The following is a 23,303-nucleotide window of genomic DNA, read 5'->3' on the forward strand; positions in this document are numbered from 1 at the left end:
CTCCATCTCTTAAAATACGTCATGAGTGAAAAGCAATAATTTTAAAAGCAATGCTGCTCCTTAGTAATATTCTACCAAGAGACACTATTGTTAGGGGAATAAATGAATAAAGAAATATTAGTTGTCATGCAAATATGCTGTCCCTGCCTCTTTTAGCAGGTCACTCATCAGAAATCCATGCAACTACTGTTCAATTCCCATTCTTTCAGAATTACCTTTGCATCCTGGTAACATTCTCAAATTTTTAAAACCCCCTGTTTCCACTCCCGTCTCTTCCCAAACAGATTAAGTGCTTGGAATTGCTTATAACTGAGCTTTTTATTCCCAATAGTTAGCAATTTTCTAAGGTTGCTTTGACTAATAGAGATTGTGGGGGAGAGGGGTTCCAATTCAAGGATTATTCTATCCACCAATGTACTTTTATTCCTCCTCTACTCACATTAGAAAATCCCTTCGCTTACAAAAGAGCATCACTGTTAACAAGCTACTTTATTAAGGCACTACTTTGTGTAAGAATGTAGTAAAAAGAAATTCAAGGTTCAGAGTGAACTGCAAGCAAAGTACAATCAGTCAGCCGTGTAATTTTCAAGGCAAGCATAGCAATAAACATAAAAAAAAAAATAATTAACTTTATTGAAAAATGAGAGTCACCCAGCAAATCAGAAAAAAAGATTTTTAAAAATGAGAATATCCAATGCTCAAAAGGAAGTGGTGAAAAGCTCTTATGCCCTTTAATAGAAAAATAAGCTTTCAGAAGTATAATTTTGTAATATACACTTAAATTTTAAAAATGCATATACATTTTGATCCCAAAATCCCATTCCTGGAAATTTAACTTAAGGAAAATAACAAAAGTATGAATATGCATGAACAACACTCATTGATACATCATTCATAAGAGCAAAATTGGGGCTGGCTGGTTAGCTCAGTTGGTTAGAGCTCAGTGTTATAAGACCAAGGTCAAGGGTTTGGATCCCCATACCAGCCAGCTGCCAAAATAAATAAATAAATAATAGCAAAACTTGGGGAAACATACATGTTGATTAGTTACTCAGTGAATTAGGTTACAACTGTTCAATGAAATACAATGTAGCCATTCGAAAGGATGATGTGCATAAAGGTTTGCAAATACAAGTACTCTACCACACATGCATAGGTATATACATGCTTATATAAATATACATACACACATACATACATACTAAACACACACACAGGTAGTAGTCAGAGTTTACACTGAAACATTGTGCTCATTTCTAGAGAGTGCTCATGTCAGCATAGTGGAACCTGAGACTTTTGTTTTCTCCCTCAACCTTTTATTATTTTATATTTGATTCTTCCACATTCAGCATATGTTGTCTTTGTGCACAGGGAAATAAACGACTTAATAAAATGTTATTATATTCCATCTGTATTAAAGCTGGGAAGAAAGGCATAAGCTACATTCAGAGAGGGCAAAGCTAGAGTCAGGGGACCCGTTAAACTTTGCAAGGAACTCCAAGACCACAAATCCGGAATGTTGAGATGATGTGTCAGGGACAAGATACTCAAAGTAAGGAGGAAACATAAAATTTCAGCAAATTCCTCAGTGCCAAGCAAACACAGACTGCTAGTTTGAGATAACGTTTTAGAGCCAAAGACCTCTGCTGAAACGTCTATTCCATCCCTATATTCAGTTTACAATGGTCTTAGCAATTAAGTTTGCAGAACCACAACTAAAGGAACCTGGGAGAAGTTCCAAGGGAAATCAACAAAAAAAGTACCTAAATGTTTGGAAAATGTGTTACGCAAAAAAAAAAAAAAAAAAAAAGCCCGATAAAGCTCCTCTTATGCGGGTTGGCTAACAATTCAGAACTAGTAAAGGAGTTGATGGTTCGTTTTCATATAAACTAAGGGGACATTGTTTAGGTAAAAGAGAATAATGTCTCTGTTTCTAATAATATCATTAGAAAGTAATTACTAACTTTAATGATAATAAGAGTAAGGTTTTTGAAAGAATCATCTACTCATAAAAGTCCAAAAACAAGTAATAACTTGTAAAGGGAGATGTGGAATCTGCTTCTAATGGTGTTAAGAACAGAGTCAATTGTTGTCTTCCTTAGGTAGTCTGACTGTGGTTTTGCCCAAAAGCATGGTAGCCTACGCAGTACCTCCAAAGTCCTATCTGAAATGTTGGGCTTTGAAAACAGAACAGGTGGAATGGAAAATGTCTTCAAAGTTGCTTTTTCTCAACTCATGTGCATTCATTTGGAAGCCTGTATGTTCTATTAACTGTCCTAGTGCAGAAGAAATGTAAAGATAATCAAGAAGACTTTAGAGGAAGATTTTAGAGTTACTCAGTGCACAAGACCCCGAATAGAATTCTGTAACAATTTTCTACTTGCACAGAGAACAGGGAATGACATCAGGGTAGATCAACAGTCACTATGTGACAAGACGAAATAAAACAACTGCTAGAAACTGGGAAAATAAGCAAAAATACATTTTTTTTAAACCCAACACTTTAAGAATATGCACAATTTTAGACTTCCTATCCTAGTAGTAAATGTAGGAATTGGTAGGAAGAGACAGAAATGATGAATATGGGGGGGGGGGTTGTTTTCAACTGGCCAGTAAGGGGATCCAAACCCTTGACCTTGGTGTTACCAGCACCACACTCTCCCAAGTGAGCTAACCGACCAGCCCGAAAATGATGAAAGTGAAAAAAAGCCTGGAAAAGATAAAAAAAAAAAAAAAAAACGACAAACACTCCCCAAACCAGCATATAATGACTGAAGCTGCAAAGAACTATCTTTGGCTGGGCCTTGTGTAGAAGCAACAGTCATCCACACAGGGTGTGCCTATCATACAATCAGTAATCATTCAAGAAATAAAACTAAAACCCATAATTTGAATAGACCAAAGCAGGGTGGCAACTCCACAGTGTACAACAGCAGGGAGTCTTTAAGCCATTTACTTGAGGCTAGAGAGAACTCAAAAGTTACATACCTGTCTTCAAACAGAGCTCGTCAAAGTCATGGCAGCAACTGCTGTAGCTCTTACACAAGTTGTCACATCGACAAGGAGGAGGTCCGACATCATGAAGTTCAAAGCATCTGCTCTTACAAGATCCAGAGGTGTTGGTCCAGGAAGAATCTGATAACACTGCAAAGAACAAGAGCAAAGGCAATAGATTAGGGAGTGGGTAGTGTCACCATGGAGGGGTGGCACTGGAAAGCCACACTGGGCGGTGCTGTGGTCAGACCCTGCTTAAGAGGCCCAGCTCCATCACTTGCTACCCATGCACACTGGGTGGGTTGCTGAACTTTCTTGTGCCACAGTTTCCTCATCTGTAAGGTGGGGGAATTCATAAAAGGAACTCAACGCTGAAATGAGAATTAAACCAAACCACCCAAGTAACACACTCAGTAGGGTGTCAGGCATACAGAAAGAGTAACAGATGTTGGCTACTGGTTTGATTTATAATCATTATCACTACAAATCTATGATGGTTAATGCCGCTGTGTATGCTAATGATGCCAACAGAGAACAGTACTTTGACCTATACTTAGAAACAAGAGTTCATTGCCCCATTAAAAAATTCATAGCTTTTTGTAAGCAAAAGTAGATCCCAAGTGTTCTGAGAACAGTTTGAACATACGTGATTAGAACAGAAGACATTTACAATCCGAGCTAATGTTACACAAACACAAACTCCACAGTCTCAGCTTGTCAAAAAGAAATCTGCAATTATTATTTTCATGTGACATACTTGTGTGTCTGGAAATCCCAAGAGTCAACAAAATATTTGAAAAAAAAAAGAATTCAGTGACATGAAAATTTTTAATATACAAGCAATATAGGTTCAAAAATTAAAAGGAAGTTCCATTTCCAATAGTACCCAAAAGATAAAATATCTAGGTATAAATTTAATAATATGTGTGTAGAAACTACATGAATAACATACTAAAACTCTAACAAAATAAAAAACCGAAAAAAAAAAAAATGTTGAGAAGATCGAACTAAGTGGAAAGACATACCATCTCAGAGGTAAAAATATTAATTCTTCCCAAATAAACTAAATATCCAATGCAATCACAATAAAAAAAAATCTAGAGTTCATGAAACTTGACAGGATATTAAAAGTTTATTTAAAAATAAATATATAAAAATAATAAACATTAAAAAGGAAAGGTAATTTGGTAGAAGCTAGATAGTAAAACATATTCTGAAGTTAAATAATTAAAATAATTAGGTACTAGAAAATAAGCAGGTCCATGTTGTGGATGGGGTTCTGAAATAAGACAAAATATATAAGAATTTATCTTATAATAAAAGAAACATTTCAAGTCAGATGAAGAAAGGATGAATTAGTAAGTAGTGACTAGAAAAAATTAAGCCAGATCCTCATCCTAGTATGCAAAATAATTTCTGATAAATGAGAAATATAAGCCATATCATACCTGTTTCTGAGAATGCAAAATTTTATAAAATATAATACAATTTAGAAATATCTATCAACACTTTTAAGTGCCTACTCTCTTACTCAGAAATTTCATTACTAGGAATTTATCTCTTTTATATATTTGCAGAAGTTTGCCAAGATATATGTGCAAAAAAATGTCCATTGCTCATGGTGGTCTTTTTGTAATTATGGGGGGGAACCCTAAAATCAGCCAAAGTTATTGGCTCCATCAAGAAAGAAAGAATCATTACACCCATAAGTGGGATATTGCCTACTCCTTAAAAAAAGGAGTCAGATCTGTGTTGGCTAATATGGAAAGATCTACAAGATACATAAATAAGTTTTCTTGAAGAGCAAAGTACAGAACAGCATTATGGCATTAGATATTCTATATTAGATTTTGTGTTAAAAATCGAGATAAAGAGAGCAACAAAGATAAAAACAACAATAAAAACAGAGCCCGAGCTAGAGAACACAGAGAGAGGATGGCGCAGGAATTGAGAAAATGTGCAAGTGTACCTAACTTTTTTAAAGTGCAGGTGTAAATAAACATTTCCCCCTATAAGAAACTGTTTACAGGAATTACATTTGGGGAAGATAACTGAGAAAAAGAGAGGAAGAGACTTTACTTTTTTGTAGTTTGAAATCTCTAACATTTTACAAATTTACAGATAGTTGTCTTGCGTCCTTTCTCTCTCATATATATATGTATATACACACATACATATATGAGACACACAAGGGTACTTCAAAATGTTCATGTAAAGATTCATATTATCTTTGAATTCTATTTTTCCACCATCTTCTTGAAGCACCCTCATGTGTATACATGTGTCTGTGCATGTGTGTATACATATACATGTATATAAAATATATATCATATATATTACACGTAAATATCCTAACAAATGTTATGTTTGTCATTTTATTTCCTTATTTAGATGTTTATGAATCTTCTTTTTTTATAATTTATATGTATTACTTTTAAAATCAAGGAAAAACAAGAAGCAGGAGAACAGATGTTAAATGACATTTCTGGGTTCACCCAAACCATTTACTTGAACATCCTGTTTATCCCTTAGTCCTTTGTCCTCTTTAAAGTCCGAATCAGCCAATCCTAGCCTTTAAAGCAACAGATGGGTTCAAGTAAAGCAAACAGATTCACTAGACCATGAGACATGAAAAGCTTTTGCATGGTTGATTCTGGGATGTTGAAATACATACAAACCACACCAGTTAACTTTAGGAAATAATGTCAGTTTCCAATGCAGTGCCTCACCTCTGGTCCATAAACCACATTTTTCTATTGACTTTGGCCAACCTATCAACAGTGCATGCTGATCCAGAAGAAACTACAAGGGAGGTGGGGTTAAGAAGTGAAAAAAGGAAAAATAGAGAAAGTTCTGTAGTAACAATAAAGATAAGGAAAACACTTATAAGTGAATATTCCTTTTTTTTAAAGGTATTCTTAGATAGAATCATTCCAACAGCTATCTAATAAATTCTGAGTAGTATTCATACCTATGAGCTGTGCACATTAATATGCTAAGCTATACTTACAGCTGAGATAAGAAGAGATCTAAAGGCACACTGCTTACAGATATTTACTTATCCTGTCTCCTCTTCTTCATAATGTCCCAGCAAGCATTTAAAATTTTCCTTCATCCATGCCCTTTGCTTTCCCCTCATCATAATTTCTTTCCTATTTCTTTCTTTACTTTCAAAATATTCGTATGAATATTTGCCATTTTTTAATTTTTCTTCATCTATTCTATCAAGATGATTGTTACTATTTTCTTATGACATCATTACTTAGTCTTAAGTTTGTCCCTTGCTTTTTCAAAAAAAATAACTGAATCTCACTCAATAGCTTGGCCCTATCAGTTATACTCCTTGCCAAGACTTAAACTGAAGACAGCTTTGTTAGAAAGAATTGAACTTCTACTCATAATGCAAAGATAAATCTCATAAAAAGTACTATACTCAAGATTGAGTTATAAACAGCTTCAAATAAGAGTAAATTCCTGTGTATGTGTGGATTAGGGATACCTGTGCCAAAATTCATTCGTGACTGATTTGAATTCAAGAAGAAATGGGAAGATAGTTTGAGTCATGTAGGACCTCTTCTCATCCAATAACCCCCCAAAATCTGAGCTGCCAACCCCTTTTAAGTAAAATAGAGTGACAGAGTATAATATTTACTTTGCCTTTCCAGGGCCTGTCCCACCCCAGCCATCTTCTTCCATGACAAGCACTTGTCCCTATTCTTTTCCTAGGAGTTCTGTAATTCATCCTTCATGTTCTGGCTTTTTATTCCTTATCCGGGTTCTCTGTGCTTCTCCCCACATCCAGCCTAAGAACAGATTCTCAGGACTCATAATCAGGATTCCTTGATTTATTATAACTCTGAGTTTTAAAATCTGTTAAGTCTTCCTTTACTGAACCTAAATCAAGAGAACATTGATGTGAGCACTTTGGTTCCATAACTTATTGAGAGTGGTGATGAAAACTGAAGGATCAATACACTTACGGTATTATATAATTACCATCATTACTGAGATCCTCATAAAAAGCTCAGACTAAGAAGGAAGACAAAACTAAAAAACAAACAAAAAGTACTCAGAAATATGTCAGTATGATGGCAGCTTGGAATTTTTTATGAGTAATTTACCAATACTTTTATGAAATTCAAATTCTTTGGCTGCCTTTTTAATTCCATATTTAAATGAAGTTATTTAACTTCAAAGATACAAATCAGGTCCAGAATCTTGAAAAACAAATGCTACAGGTCAACACAGATACATGTTTTTAAAAATCAGGACTTCAAATTTTAAAATGTTTGTGTGTGTACGTATGGGTGTATGTATATATACACACATGTATATACAAGCATGCACATGTGATTCACATAACAATGCTATATGCTTCTTATTTTTCACAGAACCATAATTTCCTGATTTAAAAAAAATCAATGTAAAATGATTTATTTCATTCAAATTCATAATTCTGATAGAAACAGGCAAAATTTTCTTTACTTAGTTAAGTAAAACCTGATTTCTAAAATATTCCATCACAACATACATATACAGTGGTGGAGTTGTAGAATTCTGATGCCATTTCTTCCATGATATGAGGAAAAAGTACTGATAATTTAATTAGACTATCAGAAAGAGTCTCATTGATGACAAAAGTTGTGACTGAAACACTGCTTCATTGGGCTCCCAATCATATTTCCCTCTAAATCCCTCTGCAAAATGAAAATTTTCAAATCTGGCTGATGGCCAACAAGGGTGGCAGTATTTAAGTTTGAAAACATTTAGCTCAGCCTAAAGTTGGAAGGTTCCTTCTTCTAAGTTTTGCTTGGTCCTGTTTTCAGGGTTTGGGATACTGCTATCTATCCGTGTCCTTCCCCACTTTGCTTTCTTTCTCAGCCCACGTGGTTCCAGAAAGTGAGAGTGAAGCCTTGAAGGTGTCATAGACTGTGGTTATGCTGCCTCCTTTCCTCAAGAACTTTAAAACAGGATGGGTCCCCCTGTGTCCTCTGCCCTGTTTGAAGTATAACCCGCAGGGGAAACCAGAGGACAGTGTGGGTGACATTCAAGACGCAGCCCAACTCTGGAATTTAATACTGTATTATGCCTCTTGGAGGATATGATTCATTCTCTCTGGTCTTACATTCTCGTATGGAAGTTACCATTGTTTCTTCATGCTTCTGACCTCATCCCTTCACAAGCAGGACTTACAGGCACGCATGTCAGTATCTCCTAAACACATCACTTTCTGTCAGTACCTATAATTGTGGCATCGCCGTTCCTGCCTCCTCTTCACACTGCTGGGCCAGATTTCATAGGCATTTTTTTTCTTTTTTTATAAATAGGTCCCCCTGGGAAGTTTTCAAACACCTGTATTTATAAATACAATGTCCTCATGTAGAAAGACCTCACAAACAGATTTCTATGTACTTTAAGTTAAAAGTCAGAAAGTTTAATTCAACATCTAAACCACTGAATAGCATTTAATGATAATCAATAGTATAAATCTGAGTGATTTGCAAATTTGTCACCAAACAATGAAACACTGACATTTTAAACCACAAGTATTGTTAACTCAATAAGTTACAAATTTGGACAGTGGCCTTCAAACATAATCGAAGACAAATTAAATGTAACATAGTATACTTAACATCTTATTATTCTCATCAGCCTTAATAAGACATTTGTTTTCAAAAACTTTTTCAGATAAATAGATGTGACATTAACCCTATTTTCCTGGTTGGAAGATCAGAACTCTAGGCCTCATTTGAGCTAGCAAAGGCCTGGATAAAATTTTAGATCATCTCACTATAACTATAATTTTTTTTCATTTACAAAAGATTTTTCAAATTTTGTGCATAGATTCCAAATTTTAAAAGTTCTTTTCAAAACATAATTTTGAAAGATTTGTTGATTTTTATTGAATCAACTGTCTATGTTGAACTCCATCAAAGACTAAGATTTCTGGGGGGAAACAAAATAGAAGATTCTTTACAGTTTTAAGATAAATGAAGAATCACTACACCAAAGCCCCACTAACAAAAAACTGAAAAATCTGTGCCTTCCTGAGATTCTAATTCAGATCATTTCATTCTATTGACTTCAATGCTCTGATTTCTACTTTAGATTTAACATAAAGTCACATGACATGATATTCCTCATGAGATAGTTTTATTCACAGAGTAATGGCTGGTTTACCTGTCAGCTTTACAGTTTTCTACATTCTGCATGCCAATATTTAAATAGCTTTCATTATAGAATGAGATTCCTAAAGTTATCAAATGAACATGAACCTTCCTGTTCCCAGTACCATTTTGTTTTCCCTATGATTCTCAAAGGAAAGCTTTACCCATAAAGTTGTCAGTGACACTCTCTAGTTCATATTTACCCATGAATTTCATTCATATACTTTTCAATTTTCCTTTCAAGCAACCAAAAATGATGATGAATTGGACTGAGCTTTCAAGTCTTTATTAGCCAGCTATTCACAAGCTCACAAATTTTTCTTTGTCTTTCAAGAACCAAATTGCTTATACTTCATAGAGGATATTCCTTTTCCACCCAGAGACTGAAAGAGTATCTAAATCACAAGGTTCATTTAAGTAGACTCCTCCATAACCCCACAAACATATAACATACGTGTACATGAGTGCATGCACACCTGTATACACATAAATTTTCTTGCAGTCTAAAAGGCAAATCAAGTAGTCCACATCAGCTGTATAGGACAAAGATGTCAAACTGAATTGTACTTGTTACTTACTTTTTCTTTGAAAATTTATTTCAGCTATCTCCATTATCCGAGTGCCCATTATATTTACCATACAAAATTATAATTAGCTCCACTCACTTTATATTTCTTAATAAACCTATAGATCTTTTATGATCTGGTATAAGAAATCCTACTCCATCATTACTTCCAATAGATCTCTAGTCCTTAACAATAAATCCAGCTAACAAGTGTGCTAGTTAATTAATTATAACAGTTTGTTTGCACTGCCACAACCTTGAAACTAACACTCCAGTCCATAGGGCAGCAGTGAGGGTATGCATGTGTGTGTGCAGAACATTCTCAGCTATTGCTGAGGACTCTGAGGCGCTACAGTTACTAAAGAAGAAACTGCATGCTTTTGAATGGTGGATCTTGCTCTGATAAGTCTGAAGCTGGCCATATATTAATATCCTTTGTGTTCCTTCTTTTTATTGAAATACCTTTGAAACACTGAGCTTCCCAAGATTTCTTTGGATCCTGAAAGTGTTGTTGAAAATAGGCATGGCTGTCTTCCCCCCTAGTGTCTATTCTAATACATATATAAAAATGCATTCAGTGTTTTCTGATGTGAAGGGTTTGCTAACAGTCAGAATACCTAATCACCTGTATTATTGGAGAAAGGTTCTTTCTAGGCACATGTAGCATTTAAAAAGATAGAAATGCTTAAATTCTCAGCAGTATGCTTTCACTCAATTTCCAAAGTTTATCTTTGGTCTTTATTCAGGAGAAATGAACCACAGTGACTAAAACAGAAGGTGAGCTACATAAAAAGAAAAAGAAAATATATTCAGACATATCAAAACCCTAAAACTCAGATTTAAATTGCATTGTACCCTAAGCCTAAGCTTCATTTAGGTAGTTTAACTAATGAATTATTTTAGATGGTATCATAAAGGGGTAAAGTAATCAAAGATTTAATTAAACAATTCAGAAAGCAAACATTTTTTAGTATATCCAAGGTTATTTAGATTTATAGATTATAACATAGACTATGCTATTTTTCCAGAAGCAGCATTGATTCATCAGTTCTTATAGCTGTTCTTATAACATATGGAAATAATTTATTATACACAAAGTATTTTCAAGGATTAATAAATCTGATCTATATTTTCCAAGTTTTCCAGTAGAGAGCACGTAAAATGCAAGAGGCAATAAAACAGAATGGATAGAATCATGGGCTTTTTTTTAGTTCAGAATGAAAATTAGAAATCATTTATGCCTGCTCCTCAATGTACACCTAAGAAAACAGACCTCTCAAGTGACTTGCCCCAGGTCACACAGCAAGTTAAATGGAACCACAGTGCAAGAACTTTCATGACTGTTTTCCAAAAAAAGTCAGCTCTGAAAATAATGAGTAACTCGATTTTATGCTTTCGTTAAAGAAACAGCATTCAATTTTTCAATATCTATTTTAGCCAAAGTAATATATTAAGATGAAACAGAATGATGTTCTTTCTTAGGGTACATTGGAAAAACCTGTAGCTGGCTCTCAAGTTGCCAGCTTACCCACATGACCATACTAAGGATCGATTCCCCTGTCTTGTCATTCATAGTCAGCATTAATGGGAGTGAAAAAGAAGCCTTTGAAGAGAGCATTTTCTACCAATAAAAAAAGACAAAACACAGCATTCTCTGGCCCAGCAATCCACTCTCCTCTCCCTCTCCAAAAGAAGACAATTCATTTTGTCCATCTGGCTCCCTGGGGCTGCAATAACTTTAACCTATTTTCTCACTTTTTACACCAACCACACCCCACTTCAACTCACTAACCCACTTTGAATATTTATTCTTCCAACCTTCTGGCATGATTCAAAAGTAACTTACCTGATGTAAGAAAGATTTAGTATTCCATCAATTTATGTCTCATAGTTTGGTAAATAGTAAAAGTTTGTGCTGGCTTAACATAGACAGGTGATGGTCTTTATAGTAGTCAGATCAAGAAATATAAAGAAACACAAAATTCAGAGGAAGACAGACAAACATGCTTGGATATCAGGGAAAGTCAAGAAAATATTGCCCCCTAGAGTACCCACTACTTAAAATGTAATTTTTATTTCTAAAACCATCAGCAGCTCCAATTTCCAGGAAATTAACCAACTCATTGCTTAAGACCTGGTCAGCTAAGCCCCCTCCATCTACACAAGGAGCTCCTTTATGAGAATCCCCACACTGGATATGGTGCAGCATATTGTAAAAGGAAACTCTTTCACTTCGGTTCTATTAGTTAAGTCAAGGTACACTATTAAAACGTACCTTTCCTTATGCCGAAAGAAAACACAATGAGTATGAATCAATTCTGTAAGCTCTTTTAAGCACCTCCTCTCTTGTATGTTCTTCCTACTTAAGGTAAATCTTAACCTTAAAGTCCTAAATTTCTGAAGTTTCATTAAGTCAGTTCACTGCCTTTTTTACTTCCGTTCCTCTTTCTTCCTAGGTCAGAACTTGCTGCTGGCAAATACTATATCCTGTAACACGTGACAGCAAATCAGATTCGTGTATCTCCTCCAATATTAAACCAACACCTGTTCTCATCACTTTTGCTTTCGCCTTGTCTATGAATAAGAGTTACAATTTTATCTTAACACTTATAAATTTCAGAGTATGAGGACTTAAATAGCCAGTTATCAGGAAGCAATCATAAATGTTCTCTCGTTAAAACCATAGTCTCTCACCTGAATCATACACATAGCTGGTTTTATCCCAGAGAAATCTAGGACTAGCTTAGTTATACTGCAAGATTATCTTAAAGACGAATTTCTTAACGGGCTTCTTGAGTACCTAGTGCAGAATATTTTCAAAAGACTGGAAATACAAATGGTTGTTACACTTACCTGTAGGAGGACCTTCATCCCACTCTTCTGCCCTCTTGATTCGACCTGCTGTGAATCCTAAGCAGACATTGACTCCGACGGCAAAAGTGAACAGGGATATTATCTAAGGAAATAAAGAGACCACGCTGTCAAATAAGCTACACAGAACTAAAAAAAAAAATTACACAAAGGCAACTCAAACGACTTCAACATCACCACCCAATCCTACAACTTCTAAAATGCATCATCAGGTGCTATCTTCATTTTGACAACAAAAAAAGAACATTCAAAATCAATAACTGATTCTGACGATCAAACAGTTCCCCAGTCATCCCACCCTCTCCTACCTGGTACATCTGGAACGAGCTTCCTTTTGCCATGTCAGAGGATCCTTGGAAAGGCTTTTTCAGTGTATTCTCTTTGCCTCCACTGAATGCACTGCTTTGGGGGCTCCCGGTTCAGTCTGTTAACTATAAGCAATCCCACCTGGGAGGTTGACAGGCTCATGTGATTTGTCCAGAGCTTGATTTCATCACAGTCTGTTCACAAATCGCAGCCCTGAGCATGAGAGGCTTAAGGCGTCGTCCTTCCTTTCCCCGCCCCCTTATCGGTCCCTCCCCTAACCCAGGCACTTTCATGTGGTATCCTCTGGCAACATGAGGGTTTCTGATGTTGCTGTGGCCAATAACAGTGCATGTTCATTTTCCTTCCCTCACAAAAACATGGTTTGTCAAAAAGAAACCAAATGTCTTTTATCCGATAAAAGTGAAACAGAGCTGTACAGCGTTTCCACCAGCTTTCAGCTTTTAAGGGTTTACAGTGTAGTTATTCAATGTCATTAACCCCTCGACTTGATTTTTTTTAACATAGAAAGTTTTGTAATTTATAAACCTAATAACTTTCCCTGTCCTTCCCATTTATTTATTTTTCTGGCAGTTTGAACAACTCTGTCTCTATTACTACATTCTCAGCCACTTCTGACTCCTCAAATGTTTCTCACGATGAAATCTCCCAAAATTGTAACAAACAGAAGAGATAGCATTATTTTCCCCATGCTGTTGTTAAAGTTTAGAGAAGTAACTTTTATCAAAATACTGGGAATGCCAGCTAAGCAGCATAAAGTCCTTCTGTCCTATGAAGAAAGACAACATAACATAAGTTTTTGCCTCTTCTTCCCGAAAACACTGTCAGTTTATTTTGGGGGGTTTGGGGGATGGGATGGGTTAGGGGGGTAGGGAATGGTACTGGAAAGCTTTATTAGCAATTAAATTTAGGAAGAAAATTTCAATGGCAGCAAGAATTTAAATTTAAAAAATTGTTTCCCTTGTTACTTCCCAGTTAAATGATCATCTAGCCACCAAACACTGTGTCTTTTGAAGCTATAGCGAGTGTTCAAGTTTCTTTACTAAGCAATTTGGCAAGCAGGATGCTTTTAAAAGAAGAAATCAAGGGCTCTAAATCTGAAAGTTGTTTAAATATTGTATGCCTTGAGGATTCAAATGAAGGGAGGTTTGTTTTTGGTTTTCCCTGGCCAGGCCCGGTGACCATCATTCTCGCACTGTGCATATGTTCGTATGTAAACAAATACGAGCCTTACCATGCATGCAACAAATGACTAACGGAGCAGAGGCTCTGCTCCAATAAAACATGAGAGCACAAAAGCAAGGACTTGTTTATAGTGGATTGTACGGTAGGCCTGGGTTTCATTATATATTCTAGAATTTAGTAACAGCTAATTGAAAAAAAAAAGAGAAAGAAAATATACTGCCAAACTTTAAGTTACCTTTCTGAAATCCATTTCGTTTTGTGCTGTTATAGAGATGACAGGCTTATGAATTTTTCTATATAAGACTCTTGTGTTAGTCCGTATGCATACTGAACTGATTTGGAGTTGGGTATTTAGCAAGGCTTATAAAAGTTGTTAAGCACATGTAAATTTTTCTATTGAGGTTAAATTGCAAGATGCAAGCCTGCCAATTATAGAGGAAAACTAGAAGCCAATAGGGAAAATGTCTAGGCAATCCTGCTATTTTATTGTATGTCACAGTGCTCCAAATGTTCTACAAAAGCAGCCTCGTCTTCTCTTCAACCTCCCCAGGCCTTGCCAGAGCCCACCAATTCTCGGCTTTGACATTTGACTATAGACATGCAGCTTGAGGACAATGAAGGCTCCCCTTGAAAAAAAAATTAGAATTCAGAAGCTCAATATCACCCACAAATTTTTTTCGACACACAGACTAGCTGTGTAGTGGGGGAAAGCTATAAGTCAAGTTGATCCATAATTGGCTTCTGTACAGCACTTGTTACCCATTATCCAAAAGGATTGAGCTCAGCCACTATTTCTGTTAACTGTTCTGCCAAAGAACTTTGTCTTCTACCAGATCATTGTGCATAAGGAACTTATTAACAAACACACACACACACACATATACACATGAGCACACACGTGCACACACATATCATCTAGCCATAGTTAAACAGAATTTTCCTACAAGATAATTATTACAAATTAACTGTCAGGAGGAGAACCAAAATCCCTACCTTAGGCATCAAATCAACTGCAAAATACAATTACCCCTCATTATCTAAAACTGGGAAAACCAAAAAGCCTGATAATGCATAAAGTAGGTCAAGAAATTCAACTAAAATGACCGGAATATAGTCTAAAACCTTCTATAAGAAAACCACATTAAGAAAGTTCACTTGCTATGGTGTTTACGATTTGGGTATAAGGTCACACATGGCTAGCTTGGTAAAAAGAAAGCACATGAGAAAGACTGAAAAGTTAACTTCCAGCATGGTTTATTAACCAAGCCATATTTCAGAGAACACTGCCCCCTGGCAGAAGAAAACCTAGAACTATAAACAAATCTTTCAACAGTCTCAGCCCCTAGAAATCATTCCATGGTTCTTGAACTTTATTGGGCATAAGAATCACTCTGGGGGCTTGTTGAAAATGCTGGTGTTTATGTCCTACTCCCCAAGATTCTGATTCATTAAGTCGAGGTGGTGTGGAGAAGGAAGGGGAGTTTAGGGACCAGACAAGAACTAGCTGAATAGGCTATTCTGATGCAAGTCATGTAAGGACCACAGTTAGAGAAACAGAGCATTAGAATAAATTACTATGAATTAATTTGTTTATGATCTGCATGTTGAATTGCTTGGCCTAATTCATAATGTCATCTTAATATGTTATTAATAGCATTCACTATTAATTGAACATTAAAGTTTAGATCTCTTAATGATAAACTATGGCTGATTCCTCCAGGGGAATCATCTCCAAACTGTAAGCAGCAGAGCAGTATTTTATTTACTTTGCTGGTGGTACAAAGCAGCAGTGTGTGTATTGCTTAATTGCAATACAGTAGTTGCATTTATACAAATGCACAGTCTGTCTTTTCATGAAATGATTCTATGCATCCTTGTTCCCGAGCCCTGATCAAGATAAGATGGCTTGAGGTTAACAGTGAGATCTGAAAGATATTGAGGTTGCCATTCTTGCTTCCTGCAGTAATTATGAAATTGTCATGAACTGATCGCAACTTTATCTATGTCCAGTTTTCTCATTATGCAGAACTGACATGACTTGACTTACATTTTTCCCAGAATAATTCTAAGATGATGTATGGTGTTAGGTGATTATTGGCCACATGACTTTCAGTAGCATCATTTAGCAGCAACTACAGCACATACACTACAAAAGTAAGAAAGCAGCACCCACATATATTCTTTCTATTCTATTTTTAAGCTCTTTGAGTTAGTTCTCGTTTTTAAATTCTGCTGTGGCCAAGGACTACTATAAAATTCAGAATAAAAACTGGACAACAATATTTGTGAAAGGGATTTACCAATCTAAATTGAGCAGAAAATTTTGACAGCTAATAGAAGAACAAGCTGGCTCGATTGCTGTTACAATCCAGGACTGCAGATGTGTGTAAAGTAGATCCCACTTATGATTCTAAAACACAGAAACAAAGTTTTATGGGTAATCTATGGTCCCAGGGGGTTCTCCAGCAGAGGAACAGCATATGCCTGTTCAAATGCAAACAGAACTTGTGCTATTAGTTATTATACAATTGAAAGCTGAAATCAACACTGTCACACCTTTCAATGACTTTAACTTACATCATAAACTTTCATGCATTACTCATACTCCCAGTGGAATCTAAGCATGAGCCCCGCACACCAGAACAATCTCTGCCCTCTACAAATATTCATTCATTGCACAAATATTCATTACCTCCTACTATGTACCAAGCACCGTTCTGGTCACTGCATAGGAAGCTGAATCAGACATAGTCCCTGCCCTCCACAGACACAGAGATAAATGTAAATTGCAACTCTGGTAAATGCAGAGAGCATATAATTCAGTCAGGGGTAGGGGGGTCACAGAAGACTTTGTGGAATAAGCATCAGTTGAGCTATGATTTGAAAAGTGGGTGGGAGGGACTCTATTAAGAGAGGAAAGAAGAATTCTAGACAGAGGGGACAGAATGTGCAAAGATTCTGTGTAGGATGGAAGCAGGGCACATCCACGAGATGAAAAGACAGCCAGTTTCACTGGTGTAGAGAAAGCAAAAGTGGGTATAGAGTGAAGTAAGATTAAAGAGGTTAGTAGAGACCATTCATGTGGGCTCACAGGTCATGTCAGGTAGTATTGCCTTTATCCTAAAAGCAATGGAAAGCCCTTGGAAGTTTTATGGAATTGGGGGTTTAATTGGATTTTGAAGCATTAATCTCTGTATAACGTGGCTGTGAACTAGAGGGAATCAAGAATGGATACAGTAGAACAGTTAGATAAGTTTGAAAACTATAGCACTAATCCAGGCAAAAGATAATGATAGCTTGCACTAAGGAGCCTATGGTGGAGGAGAGAAAGAAAAGTAGAAGAGTTAGGACAAAGACTTTTTCATGAACTGGGTATGGGAGTTGAGGGCAGGAAGGTGTTAAGCATGATTCCTGAGCTAATGAATACTTAACAATCATGATGAATAATACATACTCAGTAAAAAGTCACTTCTTAAGTTGTACTTGGATTATAAGAAAGATATAGAGATATGTACCCATTTGCTAACACCCTAGGATTACATATCTAAGTTAAGGGACATGGCTAATAACTTTAAAATGTTTGTCAATAGCTTTTAAAAATCATCTAAGGCAGATTTAGAGTAATGTTACAAGTATATTGAACTTTAAACACTATAAAATACACTTATTCATAATTAAGCTTTTAAAAGCATTACCCCCAGGAAATAACTCAGCTTTGTTTCAAACTCTAGCTTATAACAAAACATTTTAAACACAAAATTCAATTTATTTCTTTCTAGCTACTCTGAAACCTACATGCTAAATGTTCAGGAGAACAGAGAAAGGTTGGGACGGTTTGGAGGGATGGTCACCAGCATGTGTGTAAACCTCATGAAGGTTTTCATCCTTGAGGCCGCTTTGTCATGTGATGTGTAATATATGAGCACGAGTGGGTGGGTAGGTAACTAGAGAAGACTTCCACCCTTTACCCTCCAGTCTCACATAGGCAGGCTGAGAAACTGTTGTGAACTCCACTTGCAGATAAAGAAAAGGAGCTTCAAAGAATATGTGACATCTCTAAAATGGTAGAATAAGTGACTGAGCCAGGTTTAAATACCATCTTAATCCTCTTTCCATGATAGCATGATGTCCTCCTATTACACCACAGGAAGATCTCAACTCAACACATCCAAAACGCAGCTACCCAAACAACCAGGTCACCCTCCCAACTTCATTTATTTTCATGAAAACCTTAAAGTCACAATCCTTTCATCTCTTGTTTCTCATCAGACACCATGTCAACATATTTCGTTATTAATTACTACACTTCTTATCATTTACCAGAGCTTGCGGTGAGTGTTATAGTACCCAAATTACCTTCCTGTGTGATTACTTTTAGGTTCATCTCTTTAACATTATTTCCTGGACACACATTAGTAAGTCCTCTCGAAACTGCTCTTCCTGTTTGCAGTCTCTGTCAACCTCAAAATACCATTTCATTGAATCCTCTTTTACCCATTCATTACTTGGAGAGCCCTAAATAAAACACAAATCTGATGATTTTCCTCCCAAACTTAAAATCTTTCAGTGGCTCCCTATCAAGGCAGTTCTCAAACTGTGATCCCTGGACCATCAGGGTCAAAGTCACCTGGAAGCCTTTTAGAAATGCAAATTCTCAGAGCAAATCCTCAGACAGAAACTCTGGGGATGAGACCCAAAATCTGTTTTAACCTCACCGGGTGATTCTGATGCCGGGTCAGAACCCTGACCGAAATTCAAACTGCTTAGCAAGACACATAGGACCCTAAATCCAAAACTAAACTCCCTGGATTCAAATCCCAGCTGTACCACCATTTAACTGTAAGAACTTACCTGACCCTTAGGAAAATTATTTCTTTATCCAAAAAGTCAGTTTTCTCATCTGTATCCATCTCACAGGATTTTTGAGAGTATTACATGAAATAATCCATGTAAATCACCTAGCATAATGCCTGGCACAGAATAATGCTTAATAAATGGTAAGTTTTCTTAATCAGAGAAATATTTGCTGTTCCTTGATTAAGTTCTGCTCTTTCACACCTCCGTTCTTTACTATACATTGTTGCTTTGGCCTAGAATGCCTTTCTCCACCTAATCTTCCTGGCAAACCCCAACATATTTACGGAAATTTGAGTCAGGTTTCACTCTGCTGTGAAACCTCCCCTGATTCTGCCTTCCCTATGTAGAGCAATAGGCTCCCTTTGCTCTGTTCCCACAGTGTCTGTAATCTCTTTTTAGGCAGCTCTATTCCTTGTGATCTCTTGGAATGCAGAGACAAGTCATCCTTGCACTCCTCAGAGTTTTGCACCCTCCCTGAGATTAATAGGAAGACAAATAATGTTTGTTGAACGGACTGCTTGGCACCAAGAAACTTGTAGTCCTTGCTCTGTTACTAGCTGGCTGTGTCACTTCAAACCCATGTTTCTTCAAAGGTAAAGCAGGGTCATTGGGCTAACTCAGTGGTTTTTAATGCTTTTTTGAAACATCGAGATTTTCTTTTCAAATAAAATTTCAAAATGAATATCAGCATCTAAATTTGGAGCTGCTCTAATTGAAATGAATGGGATTGGGAAGCCAGAATCCTTTCTAACCCTTCCTCTCCCTTTGGCACATTCTCAGAAACCCGGAAATGCAAGGAGTATAATTTGTGAAAACAAACAAAAATCAAAAATTAAGTTAGTTCCATTATTTAAATACTGTTCTAGATCTACCTTTTATTATATTCAGATACCCCCCTCCACATGTGCACACATGCACACACGCACAACAAAATCTGCCCACCCAGGCCAGATCTTTCATTGATGAGTGACAGAAACTCTCATTCCAGGCAAGTCCTTTCTGCAAGGAGCCCAAGCTCATTCCTGCATCCACACCTCCGCTCATAATGTTTCCCAGCCCTGAAGTCATCCTCTTTCCATTGTGCTCACCCAAATCTTAATCGAACCAGAGTCTTTTCCAAAGCTCTGCAACTTCACAAGAACCCACCCAACAACTGCAGCACTCACTGCACCACCCTCCTTTAAAGGACCGAGAGATTCCACACAAGATATTTCTCTTGTCTCTCTAGAATTTCCTGTTTCATTCAAGTATTCCTTGTCTCAGCAATAAGAGTGTAACTTCCCAGAAAAAAAGGAGAAAAAAAAATAACATGGTAGAGAGGCTAAGAGCGTGGATTCTGGAGTACAACAGACATGCATCTGCCACTTCCAAGCATGAGACCTTGCTTAACTTCTCTAAACCCCAGGTTTCTTTGAAATAATAGTCATAGTTCTTATCACGCAAGGTTTATAAGAAGACCAAATCACATACAGTCAGCCCTCCATATTCACAGTTCTGCATGCATGGATTCAACCAATCACAGATCAAAAACATTCTGGGGGGGAAAAAAGAAAAAAGAAATACAATAATAAAAATAATGCAGATTTTAAAACAATACAGTATATCAACTATTTACATAGTATTTATACTGTATTAGGTGTTATAAGTAATCTAAAGACAATTTAAAGTATACGGAGGATGTGCATAGGTTATGTGCAAATGCTACTCCATTTTATAGCAAGGACTAGGATTTTGGTATCCGTGGGAGGTCCTGGAACCAATCCCCTGTAAATACTGAGGGAAGACTGTGAGGCATGTTAAGCAAGTAGCACAGTGCATGAAACACAGAAAACACAAAAATAGTATCCATTCATTTGTATAGGAGAATAAGGCCTACATCATCCACTGTCATGTTCTCAGCTTCTTACAAAGTGCTGTGCATATAATAGGTGCTTAGCAGTGACATAGGTTCTGGGAAATTTTCTTTACTTATGTAAGGATTATATGTAGACTAAAGTTAATAATGTTATAAACCATGCTTTTCACATTCTTTCTAACCTCAAGAGAAAATGAGCAGCCCTATTTGCAAAGGGTAGGGTGATTCTGGAGACAGCTTTGAAGACACGGGTTTCAATCACAATAATAAAGATCCTGTGGATTGGAAAGCCCTGAGCAGTTGAACTTCAACTCAAGAAATGCATTTGAACTCAAACCTAAAAGGAAGTTTATGCTTACTACTGGAAAAGCATCATCACATGCTTACCAGCACAATGGAACTCTCTCAAAGAGGAAGCAAAACTGCCATTTCTGTGATTTTCCTTGCAACCAAACAGCTATGATATTCAACAAACTAGGAATAGAAGGGAGCTTCCTTTGCTTGAAAAAAGGATTCTACAAAAAAATTCACAGCTAACGTCACCATACTTAATGATAAAAGACTGAATGACTTCCCCCTTAGATCAGTAACAAGGCAAGGATGTCTGCTCTCACCACTTCTATACAACACCATACTTCTAGCCAGAGCAACTAAGCAAATAAATAAATAAATAAATAAAAATCATCCAAATTGGAAAGGAATAAATAGAACTGTCTCTACTCACAGATGACATAAACTTGCATACAGAAAATCCTAATGAATCCACACAAGAAAGAAAGAAAGAAAGAAAGAAAGAAAGAAAGAAAGAAAGAAAGAAAGAAAGAAAGAAAGAAAGAAAGAAAGAAAGAAAGAAAGAAAGAAAGAAAGAAAGAAAGAAAGAAAAGAAACTATAGAAACTAATAAATGAGTTCAGGAAGGTTACATGATACAAGACAAATATACAAAAATCAGTCATGTTTCTATACATTAGCAATGAGCAATATATAATGAAATAAAGAAAAAATTGTATCTACAATTGTATCAAAAAGTCTAAAATACTTAGGAATCAATTTAACAAAAGAAGTGTAAGATTTGTATATTGAAAACTAGAGAGCATTATCAAAATATATTAAAGAAGACCTAAATAAATGGGAAGACATCCATGTTCATGAATTGAAAGACATTATAGTTAAGACAGCAAGAAAGCAAAGAGATAACTTACAGAATGGGAGGAAATATTTACAAAAAGTATATCTGATAAGTGGTCTAGTATCCAGAACATATAAAGAACTCTTATAACTCAGCAATGAAAAGATGCATAACCAAGTTTTTAAAAATGTTCAAAGGACTGGAATAAACAGTTCTCCAAAGAAGATGTACAAATTGCCAATAAGCACATAAAAGATTGTTCAATATCATTAGCCATTGGGGAAATGCAAATCAAAACCATGAGACCACTTCATACCCATTAGAATGTCTAAAATTAAAAAGATAGGCAATAATAAGTGTTTAAAAGGATATGAAAAAACTGGAACACTCATGCATTGCTGGTAGGATTGTAAAATGGTACGGCCACAAAACATAGGAGAAACACTTCAGGAAGTAGGACTGGACACAGACTTCATGAATATGACCCCAAAAGCATGGGCAACCAAAGGAAAAATAAGCAAATGGGATTATATCAAACTAAAAACTTCTGCACAGCAAAAGAAACAATTAATATAATCAAAAAAACCAACAGAGTGGGAGAGAATATTTGCAAAATATACATCTGACAAAGGATTGATATCCAGAATATACAAAGAACTCAAACAACTTTACAAGAAAAAAACAAGTAACCCAATTAAAAAATGGGCAAAAGAGCTAAATAGGCATTTCTCAAAGGAAGATATACGAATGGCCAACAGATATATGAAAAAATGCTCAACATCACTCGGTATTCGGGAAATGCAAATCAAAACCACACTGAGATACCATCTCACCCCAGTTAGGATGGCTAATATCCAAAAGACCGTGAATGACAAATGCTGGCGAGGTTGTAGAGAAGAAGGAACTCTCATATATTGTTGGTGGGACTGCAAAATGGTACAGCCTCTATGGGAAATGGTATGGAGGTTCCTCAAACAACTACAGATAGATCTACCATATGACCCAGCTATCCCACTGCTGGGAATATACCCAGAGGAATGGAAATCATCAAGTCGAAGGTATACCTGTTCTCCAGTGTTCACTGCAGCACTATTTACAATAGCTAAGAGTTGGAACCAGCCCAAATGTCCATCATCAGATGAGTGGATACGGAAAATGTGGTACATCTACACAATGGAGTACTGCTCTGCTATAAAAACGAATGAAATACTGCCATTTGCAACAACATGGATGGACCTAGAGAGAATTATATTAAGTGAAACAAGTCAGGCACAAAAAGAGAAATATCACATGTTCTCAATTATTTGTGGGAGCTAAAAATAAATAAATAAATACACAAACAACGCGGGGTGGAGAG

General features: G+C 36.3%; 1 protein-coding gene across 9 annotated transcripts in view; it reads right to left on the reverse strand.

Annotated features, from left to right (window-relative positions):
- Positions 1–23,303, reverse strand: part of ENPP2 (ectonucleotide pyrophosphatase/phosphodiesterase 2) — a 103,041-nt gene that overhangs the window by 61,354 nt on the left and 18,384 nt on the right. For 2 of the 9 annotated variants that reach the window (XM_063080168.1, XM_063080164.1), the window contains exons 1-3: positions 12,906–12,990; positions 12,580–12,682; positions 2,989–3,144 (exon numbers count right to left, since the gene is read on the reverse strand). In XM_063080168.1, the coding sequence (XP_062936238.1) occupies positions 2,989–3,144; positions 12,580–12,682; positions 12,906–12,938 (292 nt within the window). In that variant the 5' untranslated portion in view covers positions 12,939–12,990. Of the gene's footprint in view, positions 1–2,988; positions 3,145–12,579; positions 12,683–12,905; positions 12,991–23,303 lie in introns of those variants that run through there. The other 7 variants (XM_063080167.1, XM_063080163.1, XM_063080166.1 and 4 more) reach the window with 4 other exon arrangements.

This window comes from Cynocephalus volans, chromosome 15 (genome assembly GCF_027409185.1).
Source record: "Cynocephalus volans isolate mCynVol1 chromosome 15, mCynVol1.pri, whole genome shotgun sequence".
In the NCBI taxonomy this organism is placed as follows: Eukaryota; Metazoa; Chordata; class Mammalia; order Dermoptera; family Cynocephalidae; genus Cynocephalus; species Cynocephalus volans.